Source organism: Elaeis guineensis, chromosome 16 (assembly GCF_000442705.2).
Source record: "Elaeis guineensis isolate ETL-2024a chromosome 16, EG11, whole genome shotgun sequence".
In the NCBI taxonomy this organism is placed as follows: domain Eukaryota; kingdom Viridiplantae; phylum Streptophyta; class Magnoliopsida; order Arecales; family Arecaceae; genus Elaeis; species Elaeis guineensis.
The window spans coordinates 39,808,665-39,834,356 of record NC_026008.2 but is presented as its reverse complement, the minus strand read 5'-3'; the positions used below and the strand labels follow the sequence as shown (position 1 = coordinate 39,834,356).

At 36.6% G+C, this 25,692-nt stretch overlaps 2 protein-coding genes across 2 annotated transcripts; one reads left to right on the top strand and one right to left on the bottom strand.

Annotated features, from left to right (window-relative positions):
* The first annotated feature begins 7,953 nt into the window (after positions 1 to 7,953).
* LOC105059685 (uncharacterized) lies at positions 7,954 to 11,684 on the top strand. The gene is made up of 7 exons (XM_010943090.4): positions 7,954 to 9,065; positions 9,208 to 9,340; positions 9,525 to 9,628; positions 9,703 to 9,874; positions 10,324 to 10,464; positions 10,615 to 10,706; positions 10,810 to 11,684. The coding sequence occupies exons 1-7, from the start codon at positions 8,980 to 8,982 to the stop codon at positions 11,468 to 11,470; spliced, it is 1,389 nt and encodes a 462-aa protein (XP_010941392.1). The 5' UTR covers positions 7,954 to 8,979; the 3' UTR covers positions 11,471 to 11,684.
* Positions 11,685 to 22,497: 10,813 nt separating this feature from the next.
* Positions 22,498 to 25,385, bottom strand: LOC105059684 (uncharacterized). The gene is made up of 2 exons (XM_010943089.4): positions 24,956 to 25,385; positions 22,498 to 23,101 (listed from the first exon to the last, which is right to left on the bottom strand). The coding sequence occupies exons 1-2, from the start codon at positions 25,084 to 25,086 to the stop codon at positions 22,897 to 22,899; spliced, it is 336 nt and encodes a 111-aa protein (XP_010941391.1). The 5' UTR covers positions 25,087 to 25,385; the 3' UTR covers positions 22,498 to 22,896.
* Between the last annotated feature and the right edge of the window lie 307 nt (positions 25,386 to 25,692).

Sequence of the window (25,692 nt, the reverse complement as noted above, 5' to 3'; positions counted from 1 at the left end):
CCACCTCTCCACCTTCTCCTCCTTTTAACTACCTTGCTACCTCTTTACCTCCTCCTTGCCACCTCCTCATTGTCCTATCCTCCCGCTTCCTTGGATCATCTTCACCTCGCAAGCCCCAGCCTCCTCCCCTCCTCCTCATTTTCTCGGTCCGGTCCGGAAGCTGAAAGCCAAGCATGGAGTGGGCTCAAGTTTGGGAAGGAGGCTCGAAGGCCAAGTCAGGTTGGGCTTGGGCCTAAAAATGGTTCCAGTCCCCCCAACTGAGCCCGGTTCGAATGTTGCCCATCTTGTCCAATAAGGAAGTCTAATCTTCATCTAACAAGTGATACCATAAGTATCCTGCACCATCCAATAAAAAGTTGCCATATCAATCTAAAAAAAATAATTTTTTTTCATTAAAATCAACAAAAGTCATTAATAATTTTCAATAAAATAATGGTCAAAATAATTTTTTTTTCCTTCATAGTTTTTAATAAAGCTTGGATAGCAGTGCCCTTTTTTCGATAATGAATATTATGATAATTTTTTATTAGATAGTGTATGTTATAACCTGGCCCAATTACCTAGTCTACAAAAGCCCAACAAAAAAAAAATTGAAGAAGACTCCCGTAGAGAGTCTTCTTCTCCTAACCGGCTCCTAAACGGAGTTGGAAAATCTTGCTGGGGAGGAGTCAAACTCTTCTCCTCCAACTCTATTTAAGGGGGAGACCCTTTCTCCCTTCCTCCACTCGAGAATTTCGAGGCAAAATGGCGGGAATCGTCGAAAAATCTTCGCAAAAGCCTGTCATCGTGCTCGCCTTGATTTCTCATCGGAGCTCGAGATAAGCCTCGATTTCTCTCCCTCTTTTCTTCTCTTTTCTTGTGTTGTACCATAGATCCTTCGACAGAACCAACCTTAGATGTGACGACACGGCTCAACAAACCATTCATGAAACTTTCCATGCCCGTGTGCACGATCGCCGACGATCGGAGCCATCGAATTTTGTTGCGGAAGAAATCCCTATTTTTTTTGTTGTTCCTTTGATTTTTCGACGCTGGTGGTCACTGCCGACCGCTGGATTCACTTCTTTGAAGCCGCCCCATCGTCGTCCTTCTACCGTCAGCCATTGTCGTGCTGGTCGCATCACTGATCGGCTGACCAAAGGAGGGGACCACACGGTCCCTTATTTCACCCAAAGGAGGCCACGGGAAGAAGAAGGAAGGAAAAGAAAAAGAAAAAGAAAAAAAATAGAAAAAAAATAAAAAAATAATAAATAGACTCTCTCTCCCTCTTTTCTTCTCTCTCTAATCTCTCTTATCTCTTTTCACTTTCTCTCTCTACTTTCTCTCTCTAAATTATTTCTTTCTCTAAGTTATTTCTCTCTCCTAAGATTTCTAGAATTTTGAGAAGAATAATGATGAATTAAAATTGATCCTAATAATGAATTTTGACCTATGATCGTCGGAGGTATACCGCCATCCACCTTGATCAGATCCGATATTTTTCAATTTGATTATCCATGATCCTAATTTAACCATGACTTGATTAAATTATTTTGATCACACCAATCGAGATGTTGGACTGTGGCACCTGATTAATTTGGATTGTATCTCATGAATCCTCTCTCCTCAGATATTCTCTCTCCACTTGATCATGAACCCAATGAAGAAACTTCGGTCTTATCACTTCAAATCTGATTTGATCCGATAATCAAACTTTGGTTCGTTTATGTTCTAATTAGATTTTGACAAGATGAAACTAGACGACCGGACCAATCTGGATGATAGGATACGGGTGTCCATCAATTCTATTTTTCTTAATTGTTCCGATCCTTTCTAATTATTGAAATTGATCCTGTATAGGATTGCAGATATTTGATCATGGGATATCGTAATATGATCTACGAATAAAATTTTTAAAAAAAAATTATAGAATTATGTGGATTATTGAAATACGATCGAGGTAAGTAATGTTTCACTTTTTCTAGATTTATCGATAAATTATAATATATTTTTCTGATATAATTTGTGAAACGATGCATGGATTGGATGAATGATATTTTGTTATGAAAAATATCTTATTCGAAATATTATGATAAAGCATGATTGAACATATTGATCTTATGATGCATTATATTGATTGATTTCGATACTATATGATTATATATTTTCTTATCAAAATTAGAATATGAAATATGATTTATGAAGAATTCTGATATAAGAACAATATGAATTGGTAACCTGACTATGTAAATGATCCTGCCAATGGGGGCATATACGTTGGCAATTGATTTATCTTGAGGGTTTATGTCACCAGCGAGACCAGCGACATGTCGTTAGAGAGACCAGCGACAAACCGTCAGCAAGACCAGCAGTTCTGAAGGACTTTGCTATCAGATGATTCACAGCTCATCGTAAGAAGATATGCGGTATTATGATTCTGCCACAGAAAAAATATAGTCATAGCTCATGGTTGATAAAAAAAATTTAAGAAAGAAAGAAATTGAAATCTCAAAAAAAATTTAAATTTTTGAAAAAAAATGAATTCAGCATGAATTATATTGCATAATTAAAATTGATTTCAACTTAATGAACTCTATATGCATTATTTTTTATAAATGATTATTTACTATTCTGCCTGATGAAATCTATGAAAAGTGATCATTGTTTACTGGACTGTTTAGCTTGTTACCTTTTATTTTTATTATTTTTACAGATATCAAGAATTTAAGATGATGCAAGATATGAATAGAAGAATGATTAGAAGCAGAATTTCTATACTTTTATTTTAGGCTGGAAGTCTTACAGAATTTAATGTATGGCTTATAGAATATTATAGAATTTATTGAGATATTAAAGAAGAAATTTGGATTGTTATAATTTTGGATTTAAATTATTGACTAATTGTTTCGCTGTGAAGCATTGATATCGTGATAAGATGCCTTACATGCTTATGGAAAGAGTTTCTTATGAGTATGTGGCAGTTGCCATGATCTTTGGCTCACGATTTCGGATCGGAGGCATGACAATTAAAGTACTATCAAAGCATTAGTAGATGAACTAAGATGTGTATAGAATGAGTGTCAATGGATAGACACTAGAGACATTATGGTGTAGATCTTTGATGATTGTAGTGGAAGAAATCTTTATAATTTTTGATTAAACATTGAGATTATATATGAAAGGATCACAAGAGATTATGACATATAGAGTTTGAAATATGATGGATGATCTATAGATCATGATATGATTAGTTAGATTTTGATCGAAAGTAATTACAAAAGGATTGACATAAAATTTTATTGTGCATTATGGTTATTAATTTGATCATTAATTATTTAAGTGAATCGTAAGCTCAAATTTGATGAGAGAATAATACTATGATATTACTTCTAGTTGAGAAGTTGACTATTATTGGCAAGATAAAGATTTGATGATAAAATATTATTCCAGGATGGACTAAGAAAGTCTTTTATGATGCTTGATTGGAATATTTATCGAAATTGAATTTGGTACGTAGATCATATATAAAGTGGCATATTAAGATGAATGCATATTTGGAGATATTGCTAAGAAATCTATTTCTTATTGATAAAATAGATTATGAGATTGTAGGATATTCATTATGCTGGAATCTTTGATCTAAATAATAGATCTTATTTGTATCTCTTGGAGACTACATGATGTGTATGAAATTTTAATTTAAAGATTTCGTATCTAAGTTGATTAAAAAATTTTCTGATATTGTTGTTGAAATTATTAATAAAAAATTGATATCTTTAGATTAAGATAAAATATCTAATTTATATTTATTTAAAATTATGGGACCCATGTGAATTTATAATTTAAAAATTTTGGATTTAGGAATTGATATGGAGTTCTTTTACTTTTGTTAATAAGGTCTTTGATTGAATCTATTAAGTAGAGAATTGATTTTTTGAGACTTGTATTATTGTTATGAAAGGATACTTGATAAATATTAAAGATTTTGATGATAGAAACTTAAGAAAAGATAATGATTTGAAATTCGTACATGTTCTGATTATATCCTAACCTGATGAAGTATCGAAGGATTTTTTTTATTGATTTCACTTATAGGATTTTGATTGAGTTAATATGAGAATTAAGATTTGATAGTTTTAAATGTGATATTGAACTCAAGGATTAATCAAGATTATTGTACATTAGTAAAAGTATGAATGAGAATCAAAAGTTAATCTTTGGCTTCAATTAAAATTTAAAATTTTAGATCTTTTCTATTAATAAGATAAAAAAATAATTTGATAAAAAAATTTTGGTGAACCTAAGAAATTTTTATTGTTAGAACAGAGTGCGCAGCGAAAGCATGGAGATCTGGATTATTTAAAGTAAGTCAGGAATATTGACTCTTTGAGTTAAAAAATTATGATAGATGATATGATTTGATACAAAAAATTTATTGATATTAAAAAGAATAATATTTTAAAATTTTAAAAAATTTTGGATATCCTTAATGTGATTTTTAAAAATAGTGCTTCTACTTACTATGCTACAAAAGTATTTAGCATCCTAATTCTAAGATGAGTGGATCCTTGATTTTTTATTTTAGATTTAAAATTTTTAGAGATAATTTTTTTTATTTTAGAATTGAATAATACTCTATTTATTAGAAAAAATTTGAGATTGTTTATCGAATAATGATTTTGATCTTAGATTTTTATACTCAAAAGTTTATCTATGAAGAATGTAGTAAAATTTATTTATAATTTTATGATAAATTGATTAAATCATGAGCAGTTAAAGATTTTTGATGAGAAATTTGATATCTTTATCTAGAATTGAGAGATTAATTTCGATAATCAGAAATAGTGGTATTGATTCTAATCAATATTAGTGATATTGATCTTTTCTTTATGAAATGATTTAATGATGAATTTGCATAAAAAAATTAAAATATCAAAAATTTGAGGATGAGATTAAAAAGATAAATTTTCAATCTTTAAAAGCATGAATAAGAGAAAATATTTTTGAATTTTGACTGATTTGGATATCATCATGTGATTCATAGAAGTATGTTTTTCTATCTTATGATGGGTTGATTAATTAAAGACGGTTAGTATTTTGAAAAAAAAATAAAATTCTTATTCAAGAATTAAGATATTAATCTTCATCTATTTACGAGAGATAGGTTTGATTTTGATCTAGTCATGAGGTATTGAATATTATTTTATAAAAAATGAGATCATAATTTTGAAATCTTAAAATATTAAAAATTTTTGAGATGTTGATTTTGATAATAAGAAAATGAATGGTTCTGTTTCAGATCAACACTCGATGTATTGACTTTTTTCTTATGAAATGATTCAAAAATAGATTTGTATCAAGAATTAGAATATTAAAATATTTATGGGTGAGATTTTTTCCATAAATCTCAAGTAAAAAATTATGAAGACTTAAGTAAGAAAAATTTTGAGGATAAAATTTTTTTTAGAGGAGAAGAATGTTATAATCCGGCCTAATTACCCAGCCCACAAAAGCCCAACAAAAAAAATTGAGGAAGATTCCCTATGAGAGTCTTCTTCTCTCGACCGACTCCTAAACAGAGTTGAAAAATCTTGTCGGGGAGGAGTCAAACTCCTCCCCTCCAACTCTATTTAAGGGGGAGACCCCTTCTCCCTTCCTCCACTTGAGAATCTCGAGGCAAAATGGCAGGGATCGTCAGAAAATTCTCGCAGAAGTCTGTCACTGTGCTCTCCTTGATTTCTCGTCGGAGACATCGTCGAAGCTCGAGGTAAACCCTGATTTCTCTCCCTCTTTTCTCCCCTTTTCTTCTCATGCCCATGTGCACGATCGCCGGCGACTGGAGTCGCTGGATTTTATTACGAAAGAAATCTCTGTTTTTTTTGTTGTTCCTTTAATTTTTCGATGTCGGTGGTCACCGTCGACTGTTGAATTCACTTCTTTCAAACCATCCCATCGTCGTCCTTCTGTTGTCGACCACCGTCGTGCCAGTCGCATCGCTGATCGGCCGACCAAAGAAGGGGATCACACGGTCTCCTGTTTCGCCCAAAGGAGGCCACAGGAAGAAGAAGGAAGGAAAAGAAAAAGAAAAAGAAAAAGAAAAGAAAAAGAAAAAAAATAGAAGAAAAAAATAAAAAAAATAATAAATAGACTCTCTCTCCCTCTTTTCTTCTCTCTATAATCTCTCTCTAGTCTCTCTCCACTTTCTCTCTCTACTTTCTCTGTTTAGGTTATTTCTCTCTCTAGATTATTTCTCTCTCCTAAGATTTTTAGAATTTTGAGAAGAATGATGATGAATTGAAATTGATCCTAATAATGAATTTTGATCTGTGATCGCCGGACGGTATACCGCCATCCACCTTGATCAGATCCGATATTTTTCAGTTTGATTATCCATGATCCTAATTTAACCATAACTTGATTAGATTATTTTGATCACATCAATCAAGATGTTAGACTGTGGCATCTGATTAATTTGGATTGTATCTCATGAATCCTCTCTCCTCTGATTTTCTCTCTCCACTTGATCATGAACTCAATGAAGAAACTTTGATCTTATCACTTCGAATCTGATTTAATCCGATAGTCAAACTTTGGATTGTTTATATCCTAATTAAATTTTGGCCAGATAAAATTAGATGATCGGATCAATCGGATGATAGGATACGGGTATCCATCAATTTTATTTTTCTTAATTATTCCGGTTCTTTCTAATTATTGAAATTGTTTCTCTATAGAATTGTGGATGTTTAATCATGGGATATCGCGATATGATCTACGAATAAAATTTTTGAAAGAAAATTTATAGAATTATGTGGATTTTTGAAATCCATTCGAAGTAAGTAATGTTTCATTTTTTTTAGATTTATCGATAAATTATAATATATTTTTCTGACAAAATTTATGAAACGATGCATAGATTGGATGAATGATATTTTGTTATGAAAAATATCTTATTCGAAATGTTATGATGAGGCATGATTGAACATATTGATTTTATGATGCATTATATTGATTGATTTCGATACTACATGATTATATATTTTTTTATCGAAATTAGAATATGAAACATGATTTATGAAGAATTTTAATATAAGAGTAATATAAATTGGCAACCTGACTATGTAAAGAATCCCGTCAATAGGAGCATATATGTTGGCAATTGATTTGTCCTGAGGATTATGTCGCCAGCGAGATCAGCGATATGTCGTCAGAGAGACCAGTGACAAACTGCCAACGAGACCAGCGATTCTGAAGGACTTTGCTGTCAGATGATTCGCAGCTCACCACAAGAAGATACGTGGTATTATGACTCTGCCATAGGAAAAATGTGATCATAACTTATGGTTGATAAAAAGAACTTAAGAAAGAAAGAAATTGAAATCTCAAAAGAAACTTAAATTTTTGAAAAAAAAATGAATTCAGCATGAATTATATTGCATAATTGAAATTGATTTCAAATTGATGAATTCTATATGCATTATTTTTTATAAATAATTATTTACTATTCTGTCTGATAAAATCTATAAAAAATGATCATTGTTTACTGGGCTGTTTAGCTCATTACCTCTTATTTTTATTATTTTTACAGATGTCAAGAATTTAAGATGATGCAAGATATGAATGGAAGAAAGATTAGAAGCAAAGTTTCTATATTTTTATTTTAGGTTGAAAGTCTTACAGAATTTAATATAAGACTTATGAAATATTGTAGAATTTATTGAGATATTAAAAAAGAAATTTAGACCGTTATAATTTTAAATTTAAATTATTGACTAATTATTCTGTTGTGAATATATTGATATCGTGATAAGATGTCTTGCATATTTATGAGAAAAAAATTTTATGAATATGTGATAGTTGTCATGATTTTTGGTTCGCGATCTTGGATTGGAGGCACGAGAGCGTAGATACGATAGAACTATTCTCACCGATAATTCTTCACTGGATGGGACTCCAACGAGGGTGGTGCCATTTTGAAGAATCAACCTGCATTCCCCCGGCTACGACGATGACCTCAGTGTAAGAATTCACTCCGTTATCCAGCTTCAGTCATTCCTAATTTTTGTTTCGATGAATATACCTTGGCTACCTTGATGGCAACAATGTTAGTCTGGCCACCCTATGGATAGATTTTGTCATCAAATAGTGGGGTTTCTAAATGGTCTCTTCGGTTCTTATTGAAAAAGCCCTTGTTCCCGTACTCGTATGGTATCCTACTCTTCCACATTTGCGATAACACTCACAGAAATATTTGAAGTATATAAATAATATGCGAATTGAAACCGGCGGAGAAGTGCTTCTCAGATGTTATATATCTCTGGTTGGCGCCGACCTTGGAGAGCCCTTTTCCACGCTCCATCCTTCTCCCCCCACAGTCGGACCTTGGAGAGCCCTTTTCCACGCTCCGTCCTTCACCCCCCACAGTCGGAGATGAGGCTCGTTTGCCACCGCGAGTTGTGGCCGTGGAGCACCGCCCTTCTTGGAGATCAACCGGCCCTGTTCCTTCGGCCAGCAGACGCAGCTGTTAGCACGCCCACAACCTGTTCGGTCGAAAGCTGAACTCTGGCGCGACTCGTAAAGCACCCACCAGCCTCTCGCCATGGTGGGCCCATCCAAACGGTCATCTTCCCACAGAGATGTATGTGGGCCCCAATTCTGCTGAAGAGTACAGATCGGGTCGTGGAAACATGTCTTGGAATTAGATGGTTCGGATTACTCTCCCGGTGGCTCACCCGTTCTACTTCCTTTTCTACTTCACCCAGACACCCACCATCCAAAGCGCCTGCACGCCGTATGAGTCTCCAGATTTTACGAACCGCGAGTGACCCGATCCGACTCATTCCAGTGGGCCCCAGGTACGCATGAGAAAAATTTTTTTTTCCCCTCCTCCAAGCATGAGAAAATCTTTAGTTACCGTTGCAACTCGCTCGTCCCTACCATCCACAACCCCACCTTCTCGTCTTCTCCTCCTCCTCCTCCTCCTCTCTCTTCGCCTCTGCGATGCCTCCCGAGAGCAAATCTCCCCTCCAGAAGCTAATGGGTGCGGGCACCTCCATATTCCGCCATGGATTCAACTCCTCCAAATGGTACACCACCATCTCTGCTTCTTCTTCTCACCAGCTCTTCTGCTTCGGTTTTCGTTTTCTATACTTTTTGTTTGATTTTGGTTTTCTATGGAGATAAAGTTAATTCTAAAGATAGAAGGAAAATATATATATATAATGGCAGCAAGACGGAGGCGAGGCTGGCGACGGCGAGGATAAAGCTGCTGCGGAACAAGAGGGAGGTGCAAGTGAGGCAGATGAGGCGCGACATCGCCATGCTTCTCGAGTCCCACCAGGAGGACACCGCCAGGATCCGGGTTTCTTTTCCTTTCCCTTCCTGTGATTCTGCTCTTCATGTTCTTTCCTTACCCGTTTCTTGATTAGGATACAGGGTTGGCAATTTTGCTCTGTTATTACAAATGGATTAAAAAAGCTACAAAATGGTACAAACTATTACTCATTTAGATTGATGTAGTCATTTGAAGTTAATCAATTTTGTAGGTCGAACATGTGATTAGAGAACAAAATGTCATGGCTGCCAATGAGATCATTGAACTTTTCTGTGAGCTGATTGTGGTTCGCCTTTCGATCATTGCAAAACAGAGGTTTGTTTACTTTTTGTTCATTGCTTTTCAAAATTTATGGAAATCAATTCTGATTTTAGTCTTTTGTTCATCAGGCATTGTCCTGCAGATTTAAAAGAAAGTATTTCTAGTTTGATATATGCTGCTCCAAGGTGCTCAGAAATCCCTGAACTTTGCCGAATTCGTGATATCTTTGAAAAGAAGTATGGAAAGGGTTTTGTATCTGCTGCAACCGATCTGCGTCCTAACTCTGGTGTAAATCGTATGGTAATTATTTTACTGGTTCTTCCAACAACCGATGTGCTATGAGATTGTTGCATTCTCCCATAGGCTTCTGCCTTTTTCTTTTTATAGCAGAATACTACAAAATGCTTGAATTTTGAGAGTTCACCAAATGCTGCTTCTAATTACTATTTATTAGTTTACAACATGATTTACAATGGAGGAGAGATGTTCTCACTAATAGATGGAACACTATCCAGCGCTCATGTTGCTTCCTTGATTAATAGAGGCTTTTATTTTTTAAATACTATCAGAGCCATGAACATCCACTGCTTTTTCCCTGACTTAGCTAGTTCTTTTTTGAGTGTGACGTCCTATATGTATTGCAACATTTTTAACATTTTTCACTAACCTTTTTTTTGCAATTTTTCCTTTTTTTTGCTTTCATCTACATTTACAATTTACATCATGCTTAATTAAGTTCTTTTCTGAAGCTGATCGAGAAACTGTCAGTTAGAAAACCTGCTGGTGAAGTAAAGCTGAAGGTTATGAGGGAAATAGCAAAGGAATATGAGATCAAATGGGATGCAACAGAATCTGAGACAGAGCTTCTCAAGCCTCCGGAAGAACTTCTAGTATGCTGCAAAGATCTCTCTCTCTCTCTCTCTCTGTGTGTGCATGTGTACTTTGGGTGAATGTGTGTGCATGTGCATGAACATGCAAATTAATGGATTTTGTATTTAACTTGCGAGTAAAACAGCAATCTCTTATGACAAATTTTACAGGAAGGGTCACGCTCATTTGTTTGTGCCTCCAGCATCCCTGTGAAGCCTACTCTTCCATCAAAAGATGTGCAACCAAATAAACATGCTTTCAGGTTTCCTTCTTTTCTTCGTGATTTTGCAAACTGACTGGTTCTCAAGAATTTCACCACTTACAAAATTTCCTGTTGTTTCTGGAATAAAATCTAACAATTACAGGGAAGATTCTACCATGCAGTTCAAGGATGCAGCTTCAGCTGCTCAAGCTGCTGCAGAATCAGCAAAGACAGCAGTTTCTGCTGCACAAGCTGCAGCATTCCTTGCCAAACAGAACTCACATCCATTTGATCAAACAGCAGCTACTTTTGACACCACAGCTTACAGTCTCAACAAATTCAACAGGGCAGATGGACTGGAAAAACAATCCTTAGATTCTTCCACTCAATCCTCCATAACAAATAGTTCTTCTGCCAATGAGCTCAAGGCCACCGGAAGAATGTTCAATTCACAAAGCTTCAACTTGTCAAACTATATCAATGATAAAGGCATGGATACCGACCATATGGATGGTAAAGAGATTCTTCGAAGGAATAGTTGCATTGTGTGGGCCCTGAATTCAGATATAAAGTTTGACAACTCAGATGGATTAGAATCAGATATTGATGAAGAAGTAGAAATGGAAACATCAACAGAAAGTCGCCCTCCTAATCGACCTCCTCCTCCATTGCCTCTGTATAGCGACCACTCTAAAGAAAAATCACTTGCTGATGATAAATCAAAACCATGCACGGTCAACCCTGTTTCTGGTGTTCATCCAAAGTTGCCCGACTATGAAGAACTTGCTGCTCACTTTGAAGCACTGAAGCTGCGCAGGTTGTGAATGATTTAGGTGAAGTATCTAAAGTTGCATTACATGTATACACATTTAAAAGTTTTAAAGCACTCAATATACAGTTCTTGAGTACATTTGATTAAAAGTACATGGTAGTAGTACCATTTGTATCTTGGGTTGCATATTATGCTGTGTAAGTTTTGGTCAGGAGCATACATGAATTCATTGGTTGTTTGCAAGTTTTAAGAAGGTTTAAACTGAATCTCATGGTGTCCTTCATGGTTTTTGTTGGTCTTCTGTGATGCCTACTAATTTCACTGCTTGGAATGATCGAGCAGCAATTATATGAAACAAAAAGAGGGAAAACAAAATACACAGAATGTATCTGAACATGACCTTAGCTCAAATGACAACATGAATCCCCAAGCTATACAAAAAGATTTAGGTATGGTAGTGGATTTTTGCTACAGTGCATTTTTGTTTCCATACAGGTAAATAATTCTAGCCCTCCGTTTAAAATTGGATAGCTTTAGATGAAGGACCAGATAACCAGTGATATAGGTTACTACACTCCATCTTTGTTGTAACTAAATCTAGAATCATGTCCTTCTCAAATTCATCCCTTTTATTTTTTCCCTTCTTCTGCCCCACCCTGCCGGAACCCCTCTGCACCCTGCTGGTGCCTAAGACCACTCTCGCCTCTGTCATCCTAGTTCCACACTTTCACCCATGACTATACTAGTGGATATTGGAAAGCTGAGACAAACCTCAGACTATGTTCCACCATGGACTCTTGGAATCTAAAATCTTCCATAAGTTGACCCTAAATTCTTGATGCTGTCAGAAGGTTTCTTGCAAATGCCCTGACATGGCATAGTTTTACGTGCGCATTTTTCTTTCCATGCTGACATGGTGGCACATGATTGGACGTGATTTTCAAAAATTCCGCACATGAATAAACACACGGATAAGAGTGTTGATGGGCTTGGCATTAATCGTACTCGTAATATTTGGTCACCTTGTGCTTCTCTACAGTGTAGTGTAGAACCTTCGCTAAACACTAACAGAGAACTACTGATGCGGGACAATCTTAAAGAAGAGAAAAAAAGAAAATCAATCCTAATGATCAAGCTCTCTTCTGTTCATCAACAACTAATCACGTCCGGTCAGAAACTCATTATTCTCAGGACCGACAGTATAGTTGCCTATACTCTGCTCAGGAGGCGTGATTGATTGATATGAGACTAAAGCGAGATCAATCTAAATGATACAGACGAATGTCATTCGAGAGATCAGTAAACAACTAACAATAGAGAATTTCATAAACAGATAGCAGAAATTAAACATGCTCACGAGTAAATATAAAAAGAAATATAAATGAAACGAGAGAAAATAAAACATTAAACCCGTGAGAAAAATCCAAGAAGATGATAAGAATCCGGATCGTGGTAGTTAAGAAACTACTCTGATTAGGGCTCTAAATCTTTTAACTAAACAGATCCATCGATAAAGAACTAGATCTTTACCAATATCGGATTAAAAAAAAATCAAAGATCAACTGTTAAGGAACGAAGGTCCTTGACAGCATATGATCTGTAGAATAAGAAATCACTCCCTCTCAGCACGATAGATGAAAATTCTGGAGGAAACAGATCTTCTCTTGGCAGAATAGGCTTGCGTGGGTAGATGGTGGAGTCGAATCAGAGTCGCAGGAACACTGGATCTTAAGTAGAAATAGTAAGATAGAAAGTGGGCCTCACACCCTCCCCTTGTGGGGTGATTTTGGGTCTCACACCCTTTCCCTTTGGGAGCGATTAACATAAGTATTTGTGGAGTTTGTAAAATTATTCATTGTCCTTATCATGAAAGATACAAAGATTTATATAGGACTCTAAGGGTCCTGTTTCTTTAGGAATCTCTTACCTTTTACAAGGAAGAAATCAGTTCTCCACAAAAAAGCAAAGCATTATATGTGATAAAATAATCTACCATGGGAAAGAAATCAGCCCTCAACAAAATAAATAAGTAGCCAAGAACTCTTAAAGAATTCTAGGGAAGAAATGGAACTCCATGTGGATGCTTGATGCTTGACACAACTTGGCATTAGCACGGCACACGCTGGCATGCATATTTCTTCTCTTGGCATGTGGAGAGTGGTGGCTCCAAAGGTGACGTGGACAAATCCAAGTATGGTCCTATGGACCCAAAGCTAAATGCATTAAAAATATATTAACTGAAAATAAATAACTGAAGTAGAATCAATCTAATGAGGCTTCTTCGATCCAAATCGAATTTAAATTATGTTACCAATTTTTGATGGCTCTGGTGTCTGCACCAATTCTCCCGAGGTGAGAGAAATCCGACCATGTTGAGTGTGGGTCGATTTCGCTCTGATGACGCTCAAGTAGATCGGGATCAATGCATTGCAGCTCTTCTCGAGTAATTCAGGTATCTTCAGACTTCGATCGACCTCGCCATATGACCAAATACTGCTGATAGCCTTGATTCCGGATGGAGAGGATCTGTTCATCCAAAATTCTCTCAATCTGATCATGTTTTGCTGACATTTTGGCTGGTGGACACTCAGGGACAGGCTCGCTCTCAAAGGTTGGTTCAGGCTCAAATGGCTCACTAGGTATTCGAGTTGGTTCTTTATAGGCGACAAGATCTGTAATGTTAAAAGTAGAGCTAATCCCAAAATCAGAAGGTAGGTCCACAACATACGCATTTGATCCGATTTCTTTATGATCTTAAATGGACCTGCTCCTCGGGCATGTAACTTCTTCACGGTTCCGGATGACAACCGTTCAGGCCTCAATCGAACCATCACATAGTCTCCTTCTGCAAACTCTTGGACACTTCGATGAGAATCTACATTCTGTTTATAAACTTTATTGCTCATACTAATTTTTTTACTGATCTCTTTATGCAGACTCTTGACATGCTGTGCAAATGACTCTGCAGATTCGAAAATCCTAACATGCATGGGTAGTGGGATGAGATCTATTGGTTTTCTAGGTTGATATCTATGAATTACCTCAAAAGGACTCATGCCAATGGTCCTATTAACAGAGCTATTATATGCAAATTCGGCTCGGAGCAGCAAAAGATCCCAGTTACCCATATGTTCCCCAATCAAGCAACGCAAAAAATTTTCAAAACTCCTATTAACCACTCGGTCTGACCGTCTGTTTGCGGATGATAGGCAGAAGAAAACTTTAGTTTTGTGCCTAAAAGGTGCCATAGGATTTTTCAAAAGTAGCTCATAAATCTAATATCCCTATCAGAAACAATGATTTTAGGCAATTCATGTAGTCTAACAATCTCATCAAAGTATATCCTTGCAACTTTCGACGCATCAGATGTTTGGCAACAGGGCAAGAAATGGGCCATTTTTGAAAATCTATCTACAACCACTAAAATAGAATCATGCTTCCTAGCTGTCCTAGGTAATCCCAAAATAAAATCCATACTAACATCCTGTCAAGGACAGTCTGGTATAGGTAAGGATGTATATAGGCCGGTGTTTTATTTTCTCTGCTTGGCTACGGCACATGTTCTACATTGGGCAACAATTCGGACATCTCTTTTCAAGCTTGGCCAAAAGAACTGGGCTTCTACCAACTCTATAGTTTTATTCCTACCAAAGTGTCCAGCTAATCCTCCAGCATGTAATTCCCAAACTAAAAAATCTCTTAAAGATATACGGAGGATACACAGCCTAGTTTCTCTAAATAGGTAACCATCCTGAAGGATATATTCACTACATTCTCTAGATGGCCCCTTTCGTAAAGCGATAAGTATGTCACCAAAATCTGGATACTCCTCATAATTTTCTTTAACCTTATCAAAACCAATAACTTCTATACTAACGATGGACAGCAAAGTATGACGACGATTCAAGACATCAGCAGCACGATTCTCTACACCTGCACGGTGTTTCAAAACAAAAGTATAGGCTTGCAAAAACTCGACCCACCTACCGTGTCTATGATTCAATTTCTTTTGAGAATTTAGGAATCTAAAGGTCTTATGGTTAGAGTACAACATAAATTCTTGCAGTAGTAGATAATGCCTCCAATATCTTAAAGCTTGAATTACCGCATAAAATTTTTTATCGTAGGTAGAATACTTGAGTTTAGAATCGTTAAGTTTCTCGCTAAAGTATGCTACCGGATGACCTTCTTGACTAAGGACACCACCAATCCCAACTCCTGACGCATCGCACGCTACTTCAAAAACCTTAGAAAAATCAGGAAGACGTAAGATTGGGGAATGGGTCATCTTATCCTTAATGTCTAGAAAGGCTCTATTGGCTGCCCTAGTCTATTCAATTTTTTTCTTTCTAATGCAGTCAGTGACGGGAGCGACATGGTACTAAATCCTTTTATGAACCTACGATAAAAGATTACTAATCCATGAAAACTCCGCACGTCATGCACACTCTTGAGCACCGGCCACTCAACTATTACTCTAATCTTTTCAGGATCAGTAGATACACCATTAGGGATAACAACAAAACTTAAAAAGATGATATGGTCTGTCATAAAAGCGCACTTCTTAGGATTAGCATACAAGCTTTTTGTTTTAAGAACTTGACACACTCTTTGGAGATGATCTAGATGGCTTCTCTAGTTCGACTATAGATCAAAATATTATCAAAATATATGACTACAAATACTCCTATAAATGATCATAGTACTTGGGTCATCAACCTTATGAAGGTACTAGGGGCATTAGATAATCCAAATGGCATCACCATCCACTCATATAAATCATTTTTTGTCTTGAAAGCAGTTTTTCACTCATCTCCCGATCTAATCCTTACTTGATGGTAACCACTCTTAAGATCAATCTTAGAAAAGATAGTGGATCAAGCCATCATATCTAATATGTCATCTAACCTAGGGATGGGGAAGCGGTACTTAATGATGATCTTGTTAATGGCATGGCTATCTATGCACATCCTTCATGTACCATCCTTCTTTAGAGTCAGTAGTGCAGGAACCGCGCAAGGACTCAAACTCTCCCTCACAAATCTTTTTTTTATCAGCTCTCCAACTTGTCTTTGTAGCTCGGCATGCTCATTAGGGTTCAACCTATAGTGGGGCAAGTTGGGTAGGGTAGATCCAGGAACTAAATCAATAGCATATTGAATGTTTCTCATAGGCGATAAGTAATCTGAAAGATCCTCAGGAAAGACATCATGAAACTCACTAAGAAGGCTAGCTACTTCCTTAGGATAATCCATCTTAGAATCCTCACGAACTTCTCTAGCAGCAAGCATCCAAACTGGTGATCCTTCACTCATGGTCGTCTCTAATTCTTTAGCACCTATCAGATGGAGGCTTTTTTTTCTTGAGATTTTCTTTTGGTCCATCGCTTATCTTTCTATTAGTAGCCTTAGGTGGGGAAGGATTAATCGTGATCTTCTTACCATGATGAGTAAAGCTACAGGAGCTGGTTCGGTCATAAATCGTAACATCATTGTCGAATAGCCAAGGCCAACCTAATATGATACTTCCGACTTCCATGGGTAAGATATCGCACCACACATGATCTTGGTAGGAATGAAGCTGGATGGGCACACGGCATCTAAATTTGATGGGAATAGAAGAGGAATCAATCCAAGACACACGGTATGGATTGGGATGATCCACAGGAGTTAACCCTAATCGCTTAACCGTGTCCGTGGAGATGGCGTTGATACAGCTACCGCTATCAATGATCACCTTACAAATTTTATCATCAAATTTTATGAAGGTATGGAAAATAGAGGTCCTACGCCAGTCTTCACTTTTCTTAGTTTGTGCTAGGACATACCTAACGACTCCAAGCCTAAGGTCTGACTCGGGTGCGGCATAACCTAGGATGTCCTCAGTACTCTCAAATTGCTCGGCTAAATCTGGATCAGCTTCATAAACTTCCTCCTCAATATTTTCTAGAGTTTCTCCTTCTAATTCTTCTATGAATAATAATCGGTTGGGGCATTGTGCAGCAAAATGACCGTAACTATGGTACTTGAAGCAATGGGATCGAGAACTACTTTCTTTTGATAACTCTCCTATAGCTCCTTTTCCTTTATCTTCTTTTCTCTCAATAGGATTTGTAAGTGGAGGTCCGTTACTAGGAGTTTGATTAATATTAGGTCTCGATCCAGAAGAGGTTACTCGACTGGGTTCAGGACGACGGGGAGTCGAATATCTAGAAAATCTCTCAAAGTCTAAGGTAAGTTGATAAGCTTGTTCCAACGTGGTTACCTCTCGCAGAAAGAGCTCACGCTGAATATCCTCTCGTAATCCAGCTCTAAATCTAGATAAGATAACAATCCTATCTTCGGCTACTCCACATCTCATAAGGTATTCATCAAATCTCATGATATACTCGGTGACTGATCTATTCCCTTGAGTAAGCCTCTGCCATTGATCTAAAAATCTTTGTTGATAAGAGGTGGGGAGGTACTTCTCTCTGAGTTTTTCTTTCATCTTATCCCAGGTTTCTATCGGATCTTGTCTTCTCTGATTGAGAAGATGCTCCACATTTTTTCAATAAAATTGAACTTGCCTAACCAATTTCATCCTAGCAAACCTAACTCTCCTTGCTTCAGACATTTCGTACCATCCAAAATAGTGGTCCATACTTGATTCTCAATCTAGGTACTCTCTCGGATCTAGACAACCATCAAAACTTGGGGCTTCGACCTTCACATTCCTAAGAATATGCTCATCTTGATCGAACTGGTTATGGTGTGGGCATGCCCCTATAGGTCGATCAAGTTCTAGATTCCTACCTCTTTGTCCTATAGATAGTCGGAGAGACTCAGATTTAGGTTGTTTCTGCCTAGCTTCTTCTAATACCACTATTCTCTTATCCATGGCTTTCATAAAATTTTTCATGTCATCAAATTTTTCGGTCAGAGCATTAATGATGGCTGCTATATTGGGATCCATATTGGTGTTGGGTGAAAAAGTAGGATGTTGGTACCAAGTACCTGATCTAGTGGTCATACAATTCTAGAATGTAAAAATAAGGTGTAATAAAAATTAAAATGCTTGAATATGAAATTTAGAGTACGAAAATTTAACTTGCGGAAATTTAAATTGCTGAATTTAAATTAAAACCCTAATCAACCGGCTCTAATACCAAATTGATGCGGGACAATCCTAAAGGAGAGAGACAAAGAAAATCAATCCTAATGATCAAGCTCTCTTCTGTTCATCAACAATAAATCACGTCCGGCCAGAGGCTTATTATTCTCAGGACAGACAGTATAGTTGCCTGTACTCTGCTCAAGAGGCGTGATTGATTGATACGAGACTAAAGCGAGATCAATCTAAATGATACAGACGAATGCCATTCGAGAGATCAGTAAACAACTAGCAATAGAGAATTTCATAAACAGATAGCAGAAATTAAACATGCTCACGAGTAAATGCAAAAAGAATTATGAATGGAATGAGAGAAAATAAAATATTAAACTCGTGAAAAAAATCCAAGAAGATAATAAGAATCCGAATCATGGTAGTTAAGAAACTACTCTGATTAGGACTCTTAATCTTTTAACCAAACAGATCCATCGATAAAGAACTAGGTCTTTACCAACATCGGATTAAAAAAAAATCAAAGATCAACTGTTAAGGAACGAAGGTCCTTGACAGCATATGATCTGTAGAATAAGAAATCACTCCCTCTCAGTACGATAGATGAAAATTCTAGAGGAGATAGATTTTCTCTTAGCAGAATAGGCTTGCGTGGATAAATGGTGGAGTCGAATTAGAGTTGTAGGAACACCGGATCTTAAGTAGAAGGAGTAGAATAGAAAGTGGGCCTCACACCCTCCCCTTGTGGGACAATTTTGGGTCTCACACCCTCTCTCTCTTGGAGTGATTAATACAAGTATTTGTGGAGTTTGTAAAATTATTAATTATTCTCTTCATGAAGGATACAAGGATTTATATAGGACTCTAAGGATCCTGTTTTTTTAGGAATCTCTTACCTTTTACAAGGAAGAAATCAGCCCTCCACAAAAAAGTAAAGCATTATATGTGATAAAATAATCTACCATGGGAAAGAAATCAGCCCTCAACAAAATAAGTAGCCAAGAACTCTTAAAGAATTCTAGAAAAGAAATAGAACTTCATGTGGGTGCTTGATGCTTGACACAACTTGACATGAGCATGGCACACGCTGGCATGCATATTTCTTCTCTTGGCATGTGGAGAGTGGTGGCTCCAAAGGTGATGTGGACAGATCCAAGTATGGTCCATGGACCCAAAATTAAATGCATTAAAAATTTATTGACTGAAAATAAATAACTGAAGTAGAATCAATCTAATGAAGCTTCTTCGATCCAAATCAAATTTAAATCATGTTGTCGATTTTTGATGGTTCTGATGTCCGCAACAACTACAATATAGTAGAATCCTTATAGCGAATATTGAAATTTTTACCTACAATCTGCAATGCAAGGTCCTCTGTCTCTCTCTTTCCTTGTGATTTGACGTCCATCCATCGCTCTCCATTAAACAAGAGAAGAAGGAAACCAAAATTCTTGATCTACTTATTTGGGATAAGAATGAAACCCTTCTCATCCATCTCTACCATCTGACTAAGACGGTATCAACTGATTAAAGTCACTAAAGATTGGATAATGATGATCTGAGTTCCAGGCCTGGCTTCATTACAATTCATGATCTCAATAAATATTGATGAGCTTTGCTCATTTTCTTTTCAAAAAAAAAAAAAACTGTATTTACATGCGGGGTGGTGGGAGGAATAGGCAGGCGGTGCACCTGAGCTGCTGAAAATTGGAGTCACAGCATAGGGCCAACGCCAAGGAGTGCAAACCTAGAGATCACTTGCGTGTGAGTACAGGAACCAGCGTTGCCTACAGTGTACCCTCTCCACAGTCCCTCCAAGCTCACATTTTTATGACAATTGATTGTACATGTCCCAATCATTACTCCTGCATAATTTGTATCAAATCAATGGAAACAGTGATCATATACACAGATGTTAATGGAAAAAAATTCCAAAAAGAACATGCTAGAAATCCCTAGATATTTTATTCCATATAGCTGCTGAAATTTTTCAATTTTTTAATTTTTATTATATTTTCATATTAGTTATATTTTATGTATATTATTATTTTTGTACATTTTATTCTTCTTTTAGTTTTATTATCTCATATATACGTGGGGTCAAACATTTGATTAATTCATTAAAGGCTCACGGCTTTTTGTCAAAGAAAAATAAATTTATTATAAGAAATTAATAGATCGGCTGGATATTCGGAAGCTAAAAATTTATTAATATGGTCATTTGAATTTTTTTCTTTTTAATAGTTATTTTATTAAATTTTTTTTATTTTGATGAACCTATCTTTCCTATGATAGTCATCAATGCATGATATTCTTTGACTTATCGTTAGCCTCAACGACGATGTTATTGATTGTGAACCCATATTGAGATATTAACATACAGGGATGGGGGCCAAGAGGCAGAAAACCAACCAATTATACAATATCTCCCACAGCTACTCCGTTGGCTGTGAAGCCCTGTCTATCCACTGATTTGTAGACTTTGGGTCGCCATGGAGACCCCACCATGGAAATCGTGGAATGTGAGAGAAGCGAATTGGTCAAGTAGTAATAACAAGGGCCTGTGTTAGTGGTGTCAACTCATAGAGTGATCTCTTTCGGCAAGAAGAATTTCTATCTTCATTTCTCATTCTCTTCCCCACCCATTACAGGCTAAAATATCATTACCGAACTTGAGCCGGAGCTTCTTACCTTCGATCTTGATCTACATCCTAATAAAAGAGGAAAGTCTTCGAGCTCTTTTTGCCTTGAGTGCGGCCTTTCACTCCATCTCTAAACATTCCTTACGAATAAAGGATAAGAACCGGCATTCACTAAGAGAAGTAAATGCTGCTATTTATCACATAATCTTATATCATCATCAGTTTGGCACATTTGTTCAGTTTAATTATGATATACGAGCTTTTGGGTCTAAGGCTACATCATCATTAACTGTTTAAATTAATATCTGAATCACCCAGGGTTGTAGGAAATACTAGAATCAACTCCCAGCTGCATATTAGATTTTATACGCTCATGTGAGATTGACAATTTAGGAGCTCCACGAGGTTGCTTTGGCTCCTTTAGTGAAGAATTTAGCTAGAGAAGACAAAATAGGAGAGACCTAGTTTGCTTCATTATTCCCTCCAAGTTGGGGGCTAAATGCCATTATAGTTAAAATTCAATTTAGCTGTCTAGAAGGGTTTCCCGTGATACTGCAAGCTTTGCTCATCAACTGCTAAAATATTTGTTGATGATTACAACAAATTTAAAAAAGAAAAAAAAATGTTGTTAGAGCTATATGCACCAAAAAAACAAAAGGTAGACAAGAAATGGTCCGAGGTAAACAGAGATGGTCATGCTCTAGTGCTGAACTCACTTGAGTATAGCTAAAGATTTCTAGTGATTCGGCAAATATCATTTCACCAGCATGGATAAATCAGCCAACAGTGCAGCATGCATGTCAAAAGCATTGTAATAAACAAATTATCAATAAACTAGAATTCTACTTTGCTTAAGAAGATCATCCAAAACATACAGCAGCAAATCATGGTTCATGCTGTTCTAACAGATCTCATTATGCCAAAGCAATAAAATAAAACACATCAGTCATCCAAAGTTAGGGTACCCTTGACTAGATGATCTGAATTTTATAAATGATTCTACAAGCATCATTTTACCAGTATGGGCAAATTAACTGATAAAGCAGCATGCCTGTAGAAAGCAAGGTAATGGACAGATTATCAGTAAACTATCATTTGACTTTGCTCAAGTAAATCTCCAAGATACAGCAAATCATGGTTCAAGTCATTCCAATGGATCCAAAGATACCAAAGGAAAGAACACAGGTGCACCAATCATCCAAATTTAAGAAACATGGTGAAGCCGCCATAGCGGATTACAGGAAAGGAACACCTCTGCAATTGTTTGGTTTTAGTACATGTAGAATTAACCCACGAACAGAATATAGTTTGACTTAACTGTTTGCACATCTGCTGGGAAGAATAAAAGATCCATAGTTGGCTTCCACCAAAGAACTAAATTAATCATCAATTTAGAACTCCTCATCCCGCATATGAACAAGGATACAATAATAAAAGCAAAGACTTTTGCTTACTTGATACAGCCAAATGCACAACAGTACAGAGTTTGAATACAGCCTTGAAAGCAAAAAGTAGCATTAAAAATTATACCCTATCTCACATTATCATGTAAGGGGCTTGATAATACTTCTCTTGTGATATATGTCATTATCCTCTTCAAAAACATACACCGAGAATTTTAACTAACTCTTGAATGGAATTACATGCCCATCAAAATTTTTGGCCGCAGCACTAGAAAACAATATTTTGAACAGATAGATAGACACTTTCAAAAGACTGGTTGCCTATACTTTTACATTGACAATGGCAGCAGCATTCTTCGTTTACTTTTCCTGTTTTGTCTCACTTGCTTTGTTATTTTCATGCAAACAAGAATAAGAGTTGTAACACATATGAAGGAAAAAGCAACCCTCATATACCTGAAATACAAAGCAACTCCAGAGAAAACAAGAAAAGAAAACATCAACAGCTCCCATATCACAAATATCGCATCCACCCTGCAAAGGAAAAGAGTAATCAGTAAAACATTCTGATATCATTGCCACATTCACTGGATTAATCAATTTGCTCAGACAAAAAAGTGGAAAAGCATCAATCAGTAAAATATTTGAATACTAGCTGACATCACATTGATCTTGACAAAAATGCGGTATTTTATGGCGGTACAAAGCAGGAGAACAAGTTATATGTTGGCGAAAGAGTGCAAGCTTTTAAAGATAATCGACACTATCGACATGGTAATACAAATTTTGCAAAATCATGTCAAAGCTCTTTATTTCTAGTGGAAGTTTTACCAAGACTATTTTTTTTTGAAAAAAAGGCAGAATAGCAGTTAAATAACTCAAATGATGTCCTACAATTGCCACCATAAAGTCATCAAATCCATCATAATTCCCCATCACTAGGTGGATTAGAGCTTCCAAATGTCCAACCATCAAAAGTTCAAGTTCAGACTACCTATATTAATTTACCATCCACCATTGCAAGTATGTTAGGAAGCATTAGAGCAAAAGCTTATCAACATGTCTATACATCAAATACAATAACTGTTGCCCATCTAAATTCATTCATACTTATGTATGAGACAGTGATTTATTGGGCAGATGATGGAGAATCCCTTTGTGTTGTAGTTAGACCTTACAATAACCAAACATATATTATTATTTCTAAAAAAATGTCTTTGAGTCCATATACCAAATAAATAAATTACTATAGACCGCTTCCTAAGTACTCCATACATGCTGTCAAAGGCAATCCACTAGAGGCAACCACAATTATGCTATTTAACCTTATGCAGGACAAGACAATAACTAGGCAGTAGTAGCAACTTTAAGAAGTTATACTTTGCATCAGAGAAAACTGACAACTAGAAGCTAAGAAATATTTCTATGTTCCTCATGAAGAAATTATGGATTCCTATCATAACACATGTTAAAGAATAAGTGTACAGATGGCAACTAGCATGAGGCCATCCATGAAATCATGTAGGTCCACCGACCTCATCTTGCAAAAAGATTATGTGGATCATGATCTATCGTCTGTGCCTATGAAGCACATTCACTTGTTTCCCAACACCCTTTGCATGTCTAGCAATATAGCATCTTGGTCAAGCTGCAAGACTGAACCTTCCCTCTGTTGGTTATGGCAAATAAATAGGACTTAATATTTTTTAAAAAAGATTCAAGATATACCCTGTTTCTTCCTATAAGATCAAATTTTACACAGATGCCTTAAAGCATAATTTGTGCTAGTTAAGTCCATGATCACAGCACCAGTAAACTCATCAACATACATAACTCAACCCCAAAGATTCATAGAACCTAGTAAGAAACCAATGGGCAAGCAAAAAGCATGGAAAAGAGAGTAATAACAAGCAACGAGGATGGCCGGAGGCAAGGAGATCACATTCCACCCTTTGAAGCAAAAAGTTGATTAACTCTCACAATCCCAATTATTACGTAACAATTTAATCCAGGCACAACTACATCACGACAATCCCAAACATTAGTATAATGTATTATCAATTGACCAACCTACAAAACTTTTTTTAAGAAAAAAATATAAAGCTCCACGCGTTTTGTACCCAGAAGGAGATCTGTTGCCTCAAACATCTCCTAGAAGATCATTCCATATCAACTGTTTTATTGATCTTACCAATAAATATCTTCCAACAGCAAGAAAGCAAAAGGCCTATAAATCGACAGGATGCCATTTAATATGGACGAAAATAACAACATCACTTGCGAAATCAAAATTATTTCACTGTCGTCTGACGGCATCCAAATTCATTCCCTAAATCACATAGCGACAGAGAGATAGAGAGGAGATCAAACCCTAGAAAGCAGAAGTACCTTGAAGAGGCATTGGACGATGAGGAGGAGGAGGAGGAGGAGGAGGAAAGGAAGGAGACGGTGGCCCAGTCATACGTGGAACGAATCTGGTACTCCCGCAGATGATCCACGAGATTCGAGCGCGTTATCATCTTCCCGATCTCGAAGCGATCTCTCTCCCCTCGACTTCCGGATGGAGGAGATCTTCTTATTCCTGCTGACGATCGAACAACCGCGGGCGAGAAGAACCATCAAACAAATTGGAGAAAGATACCGCCAAAATTCTAATTCTCGATTTAATGATGGATCTCAACTTCCCATCTCTTCTTTCTGTTTTTCTTTTTCTTTCTTTTCTCCTTCCTCTACGGGGCCCGCCAAATTGGTTGAGGGGAGCTGTGGGCGGCCGCTGAGCAGTGATGGGAGAATTTTGTCAAGACGGAGGGAGCTGACCCAACCGGTCGTCCCTCGCTTAGCCTTGCCGACCGCACTTTGACCGACTCCTTCCGTTCCGTCGACGTATGCATCCCCGGCCCAAGCCCACTACGATAAATCATCATGCAGCTTCTCTTTTGTCTAGAAAAGCATTCAATAATCCTGCCAGAGATTTTGAAAGCAATTCTAACCAATATTCTTCATAATTGTCTTGTATTTTGGCATAAAACAATCTCAAACTTGTCTTGATATTAATTGACAAACAAGAATGTTGATATTTGTAATGTCATCCTTTCATGATTCTATGTGGTCAACACCTAAAAAGA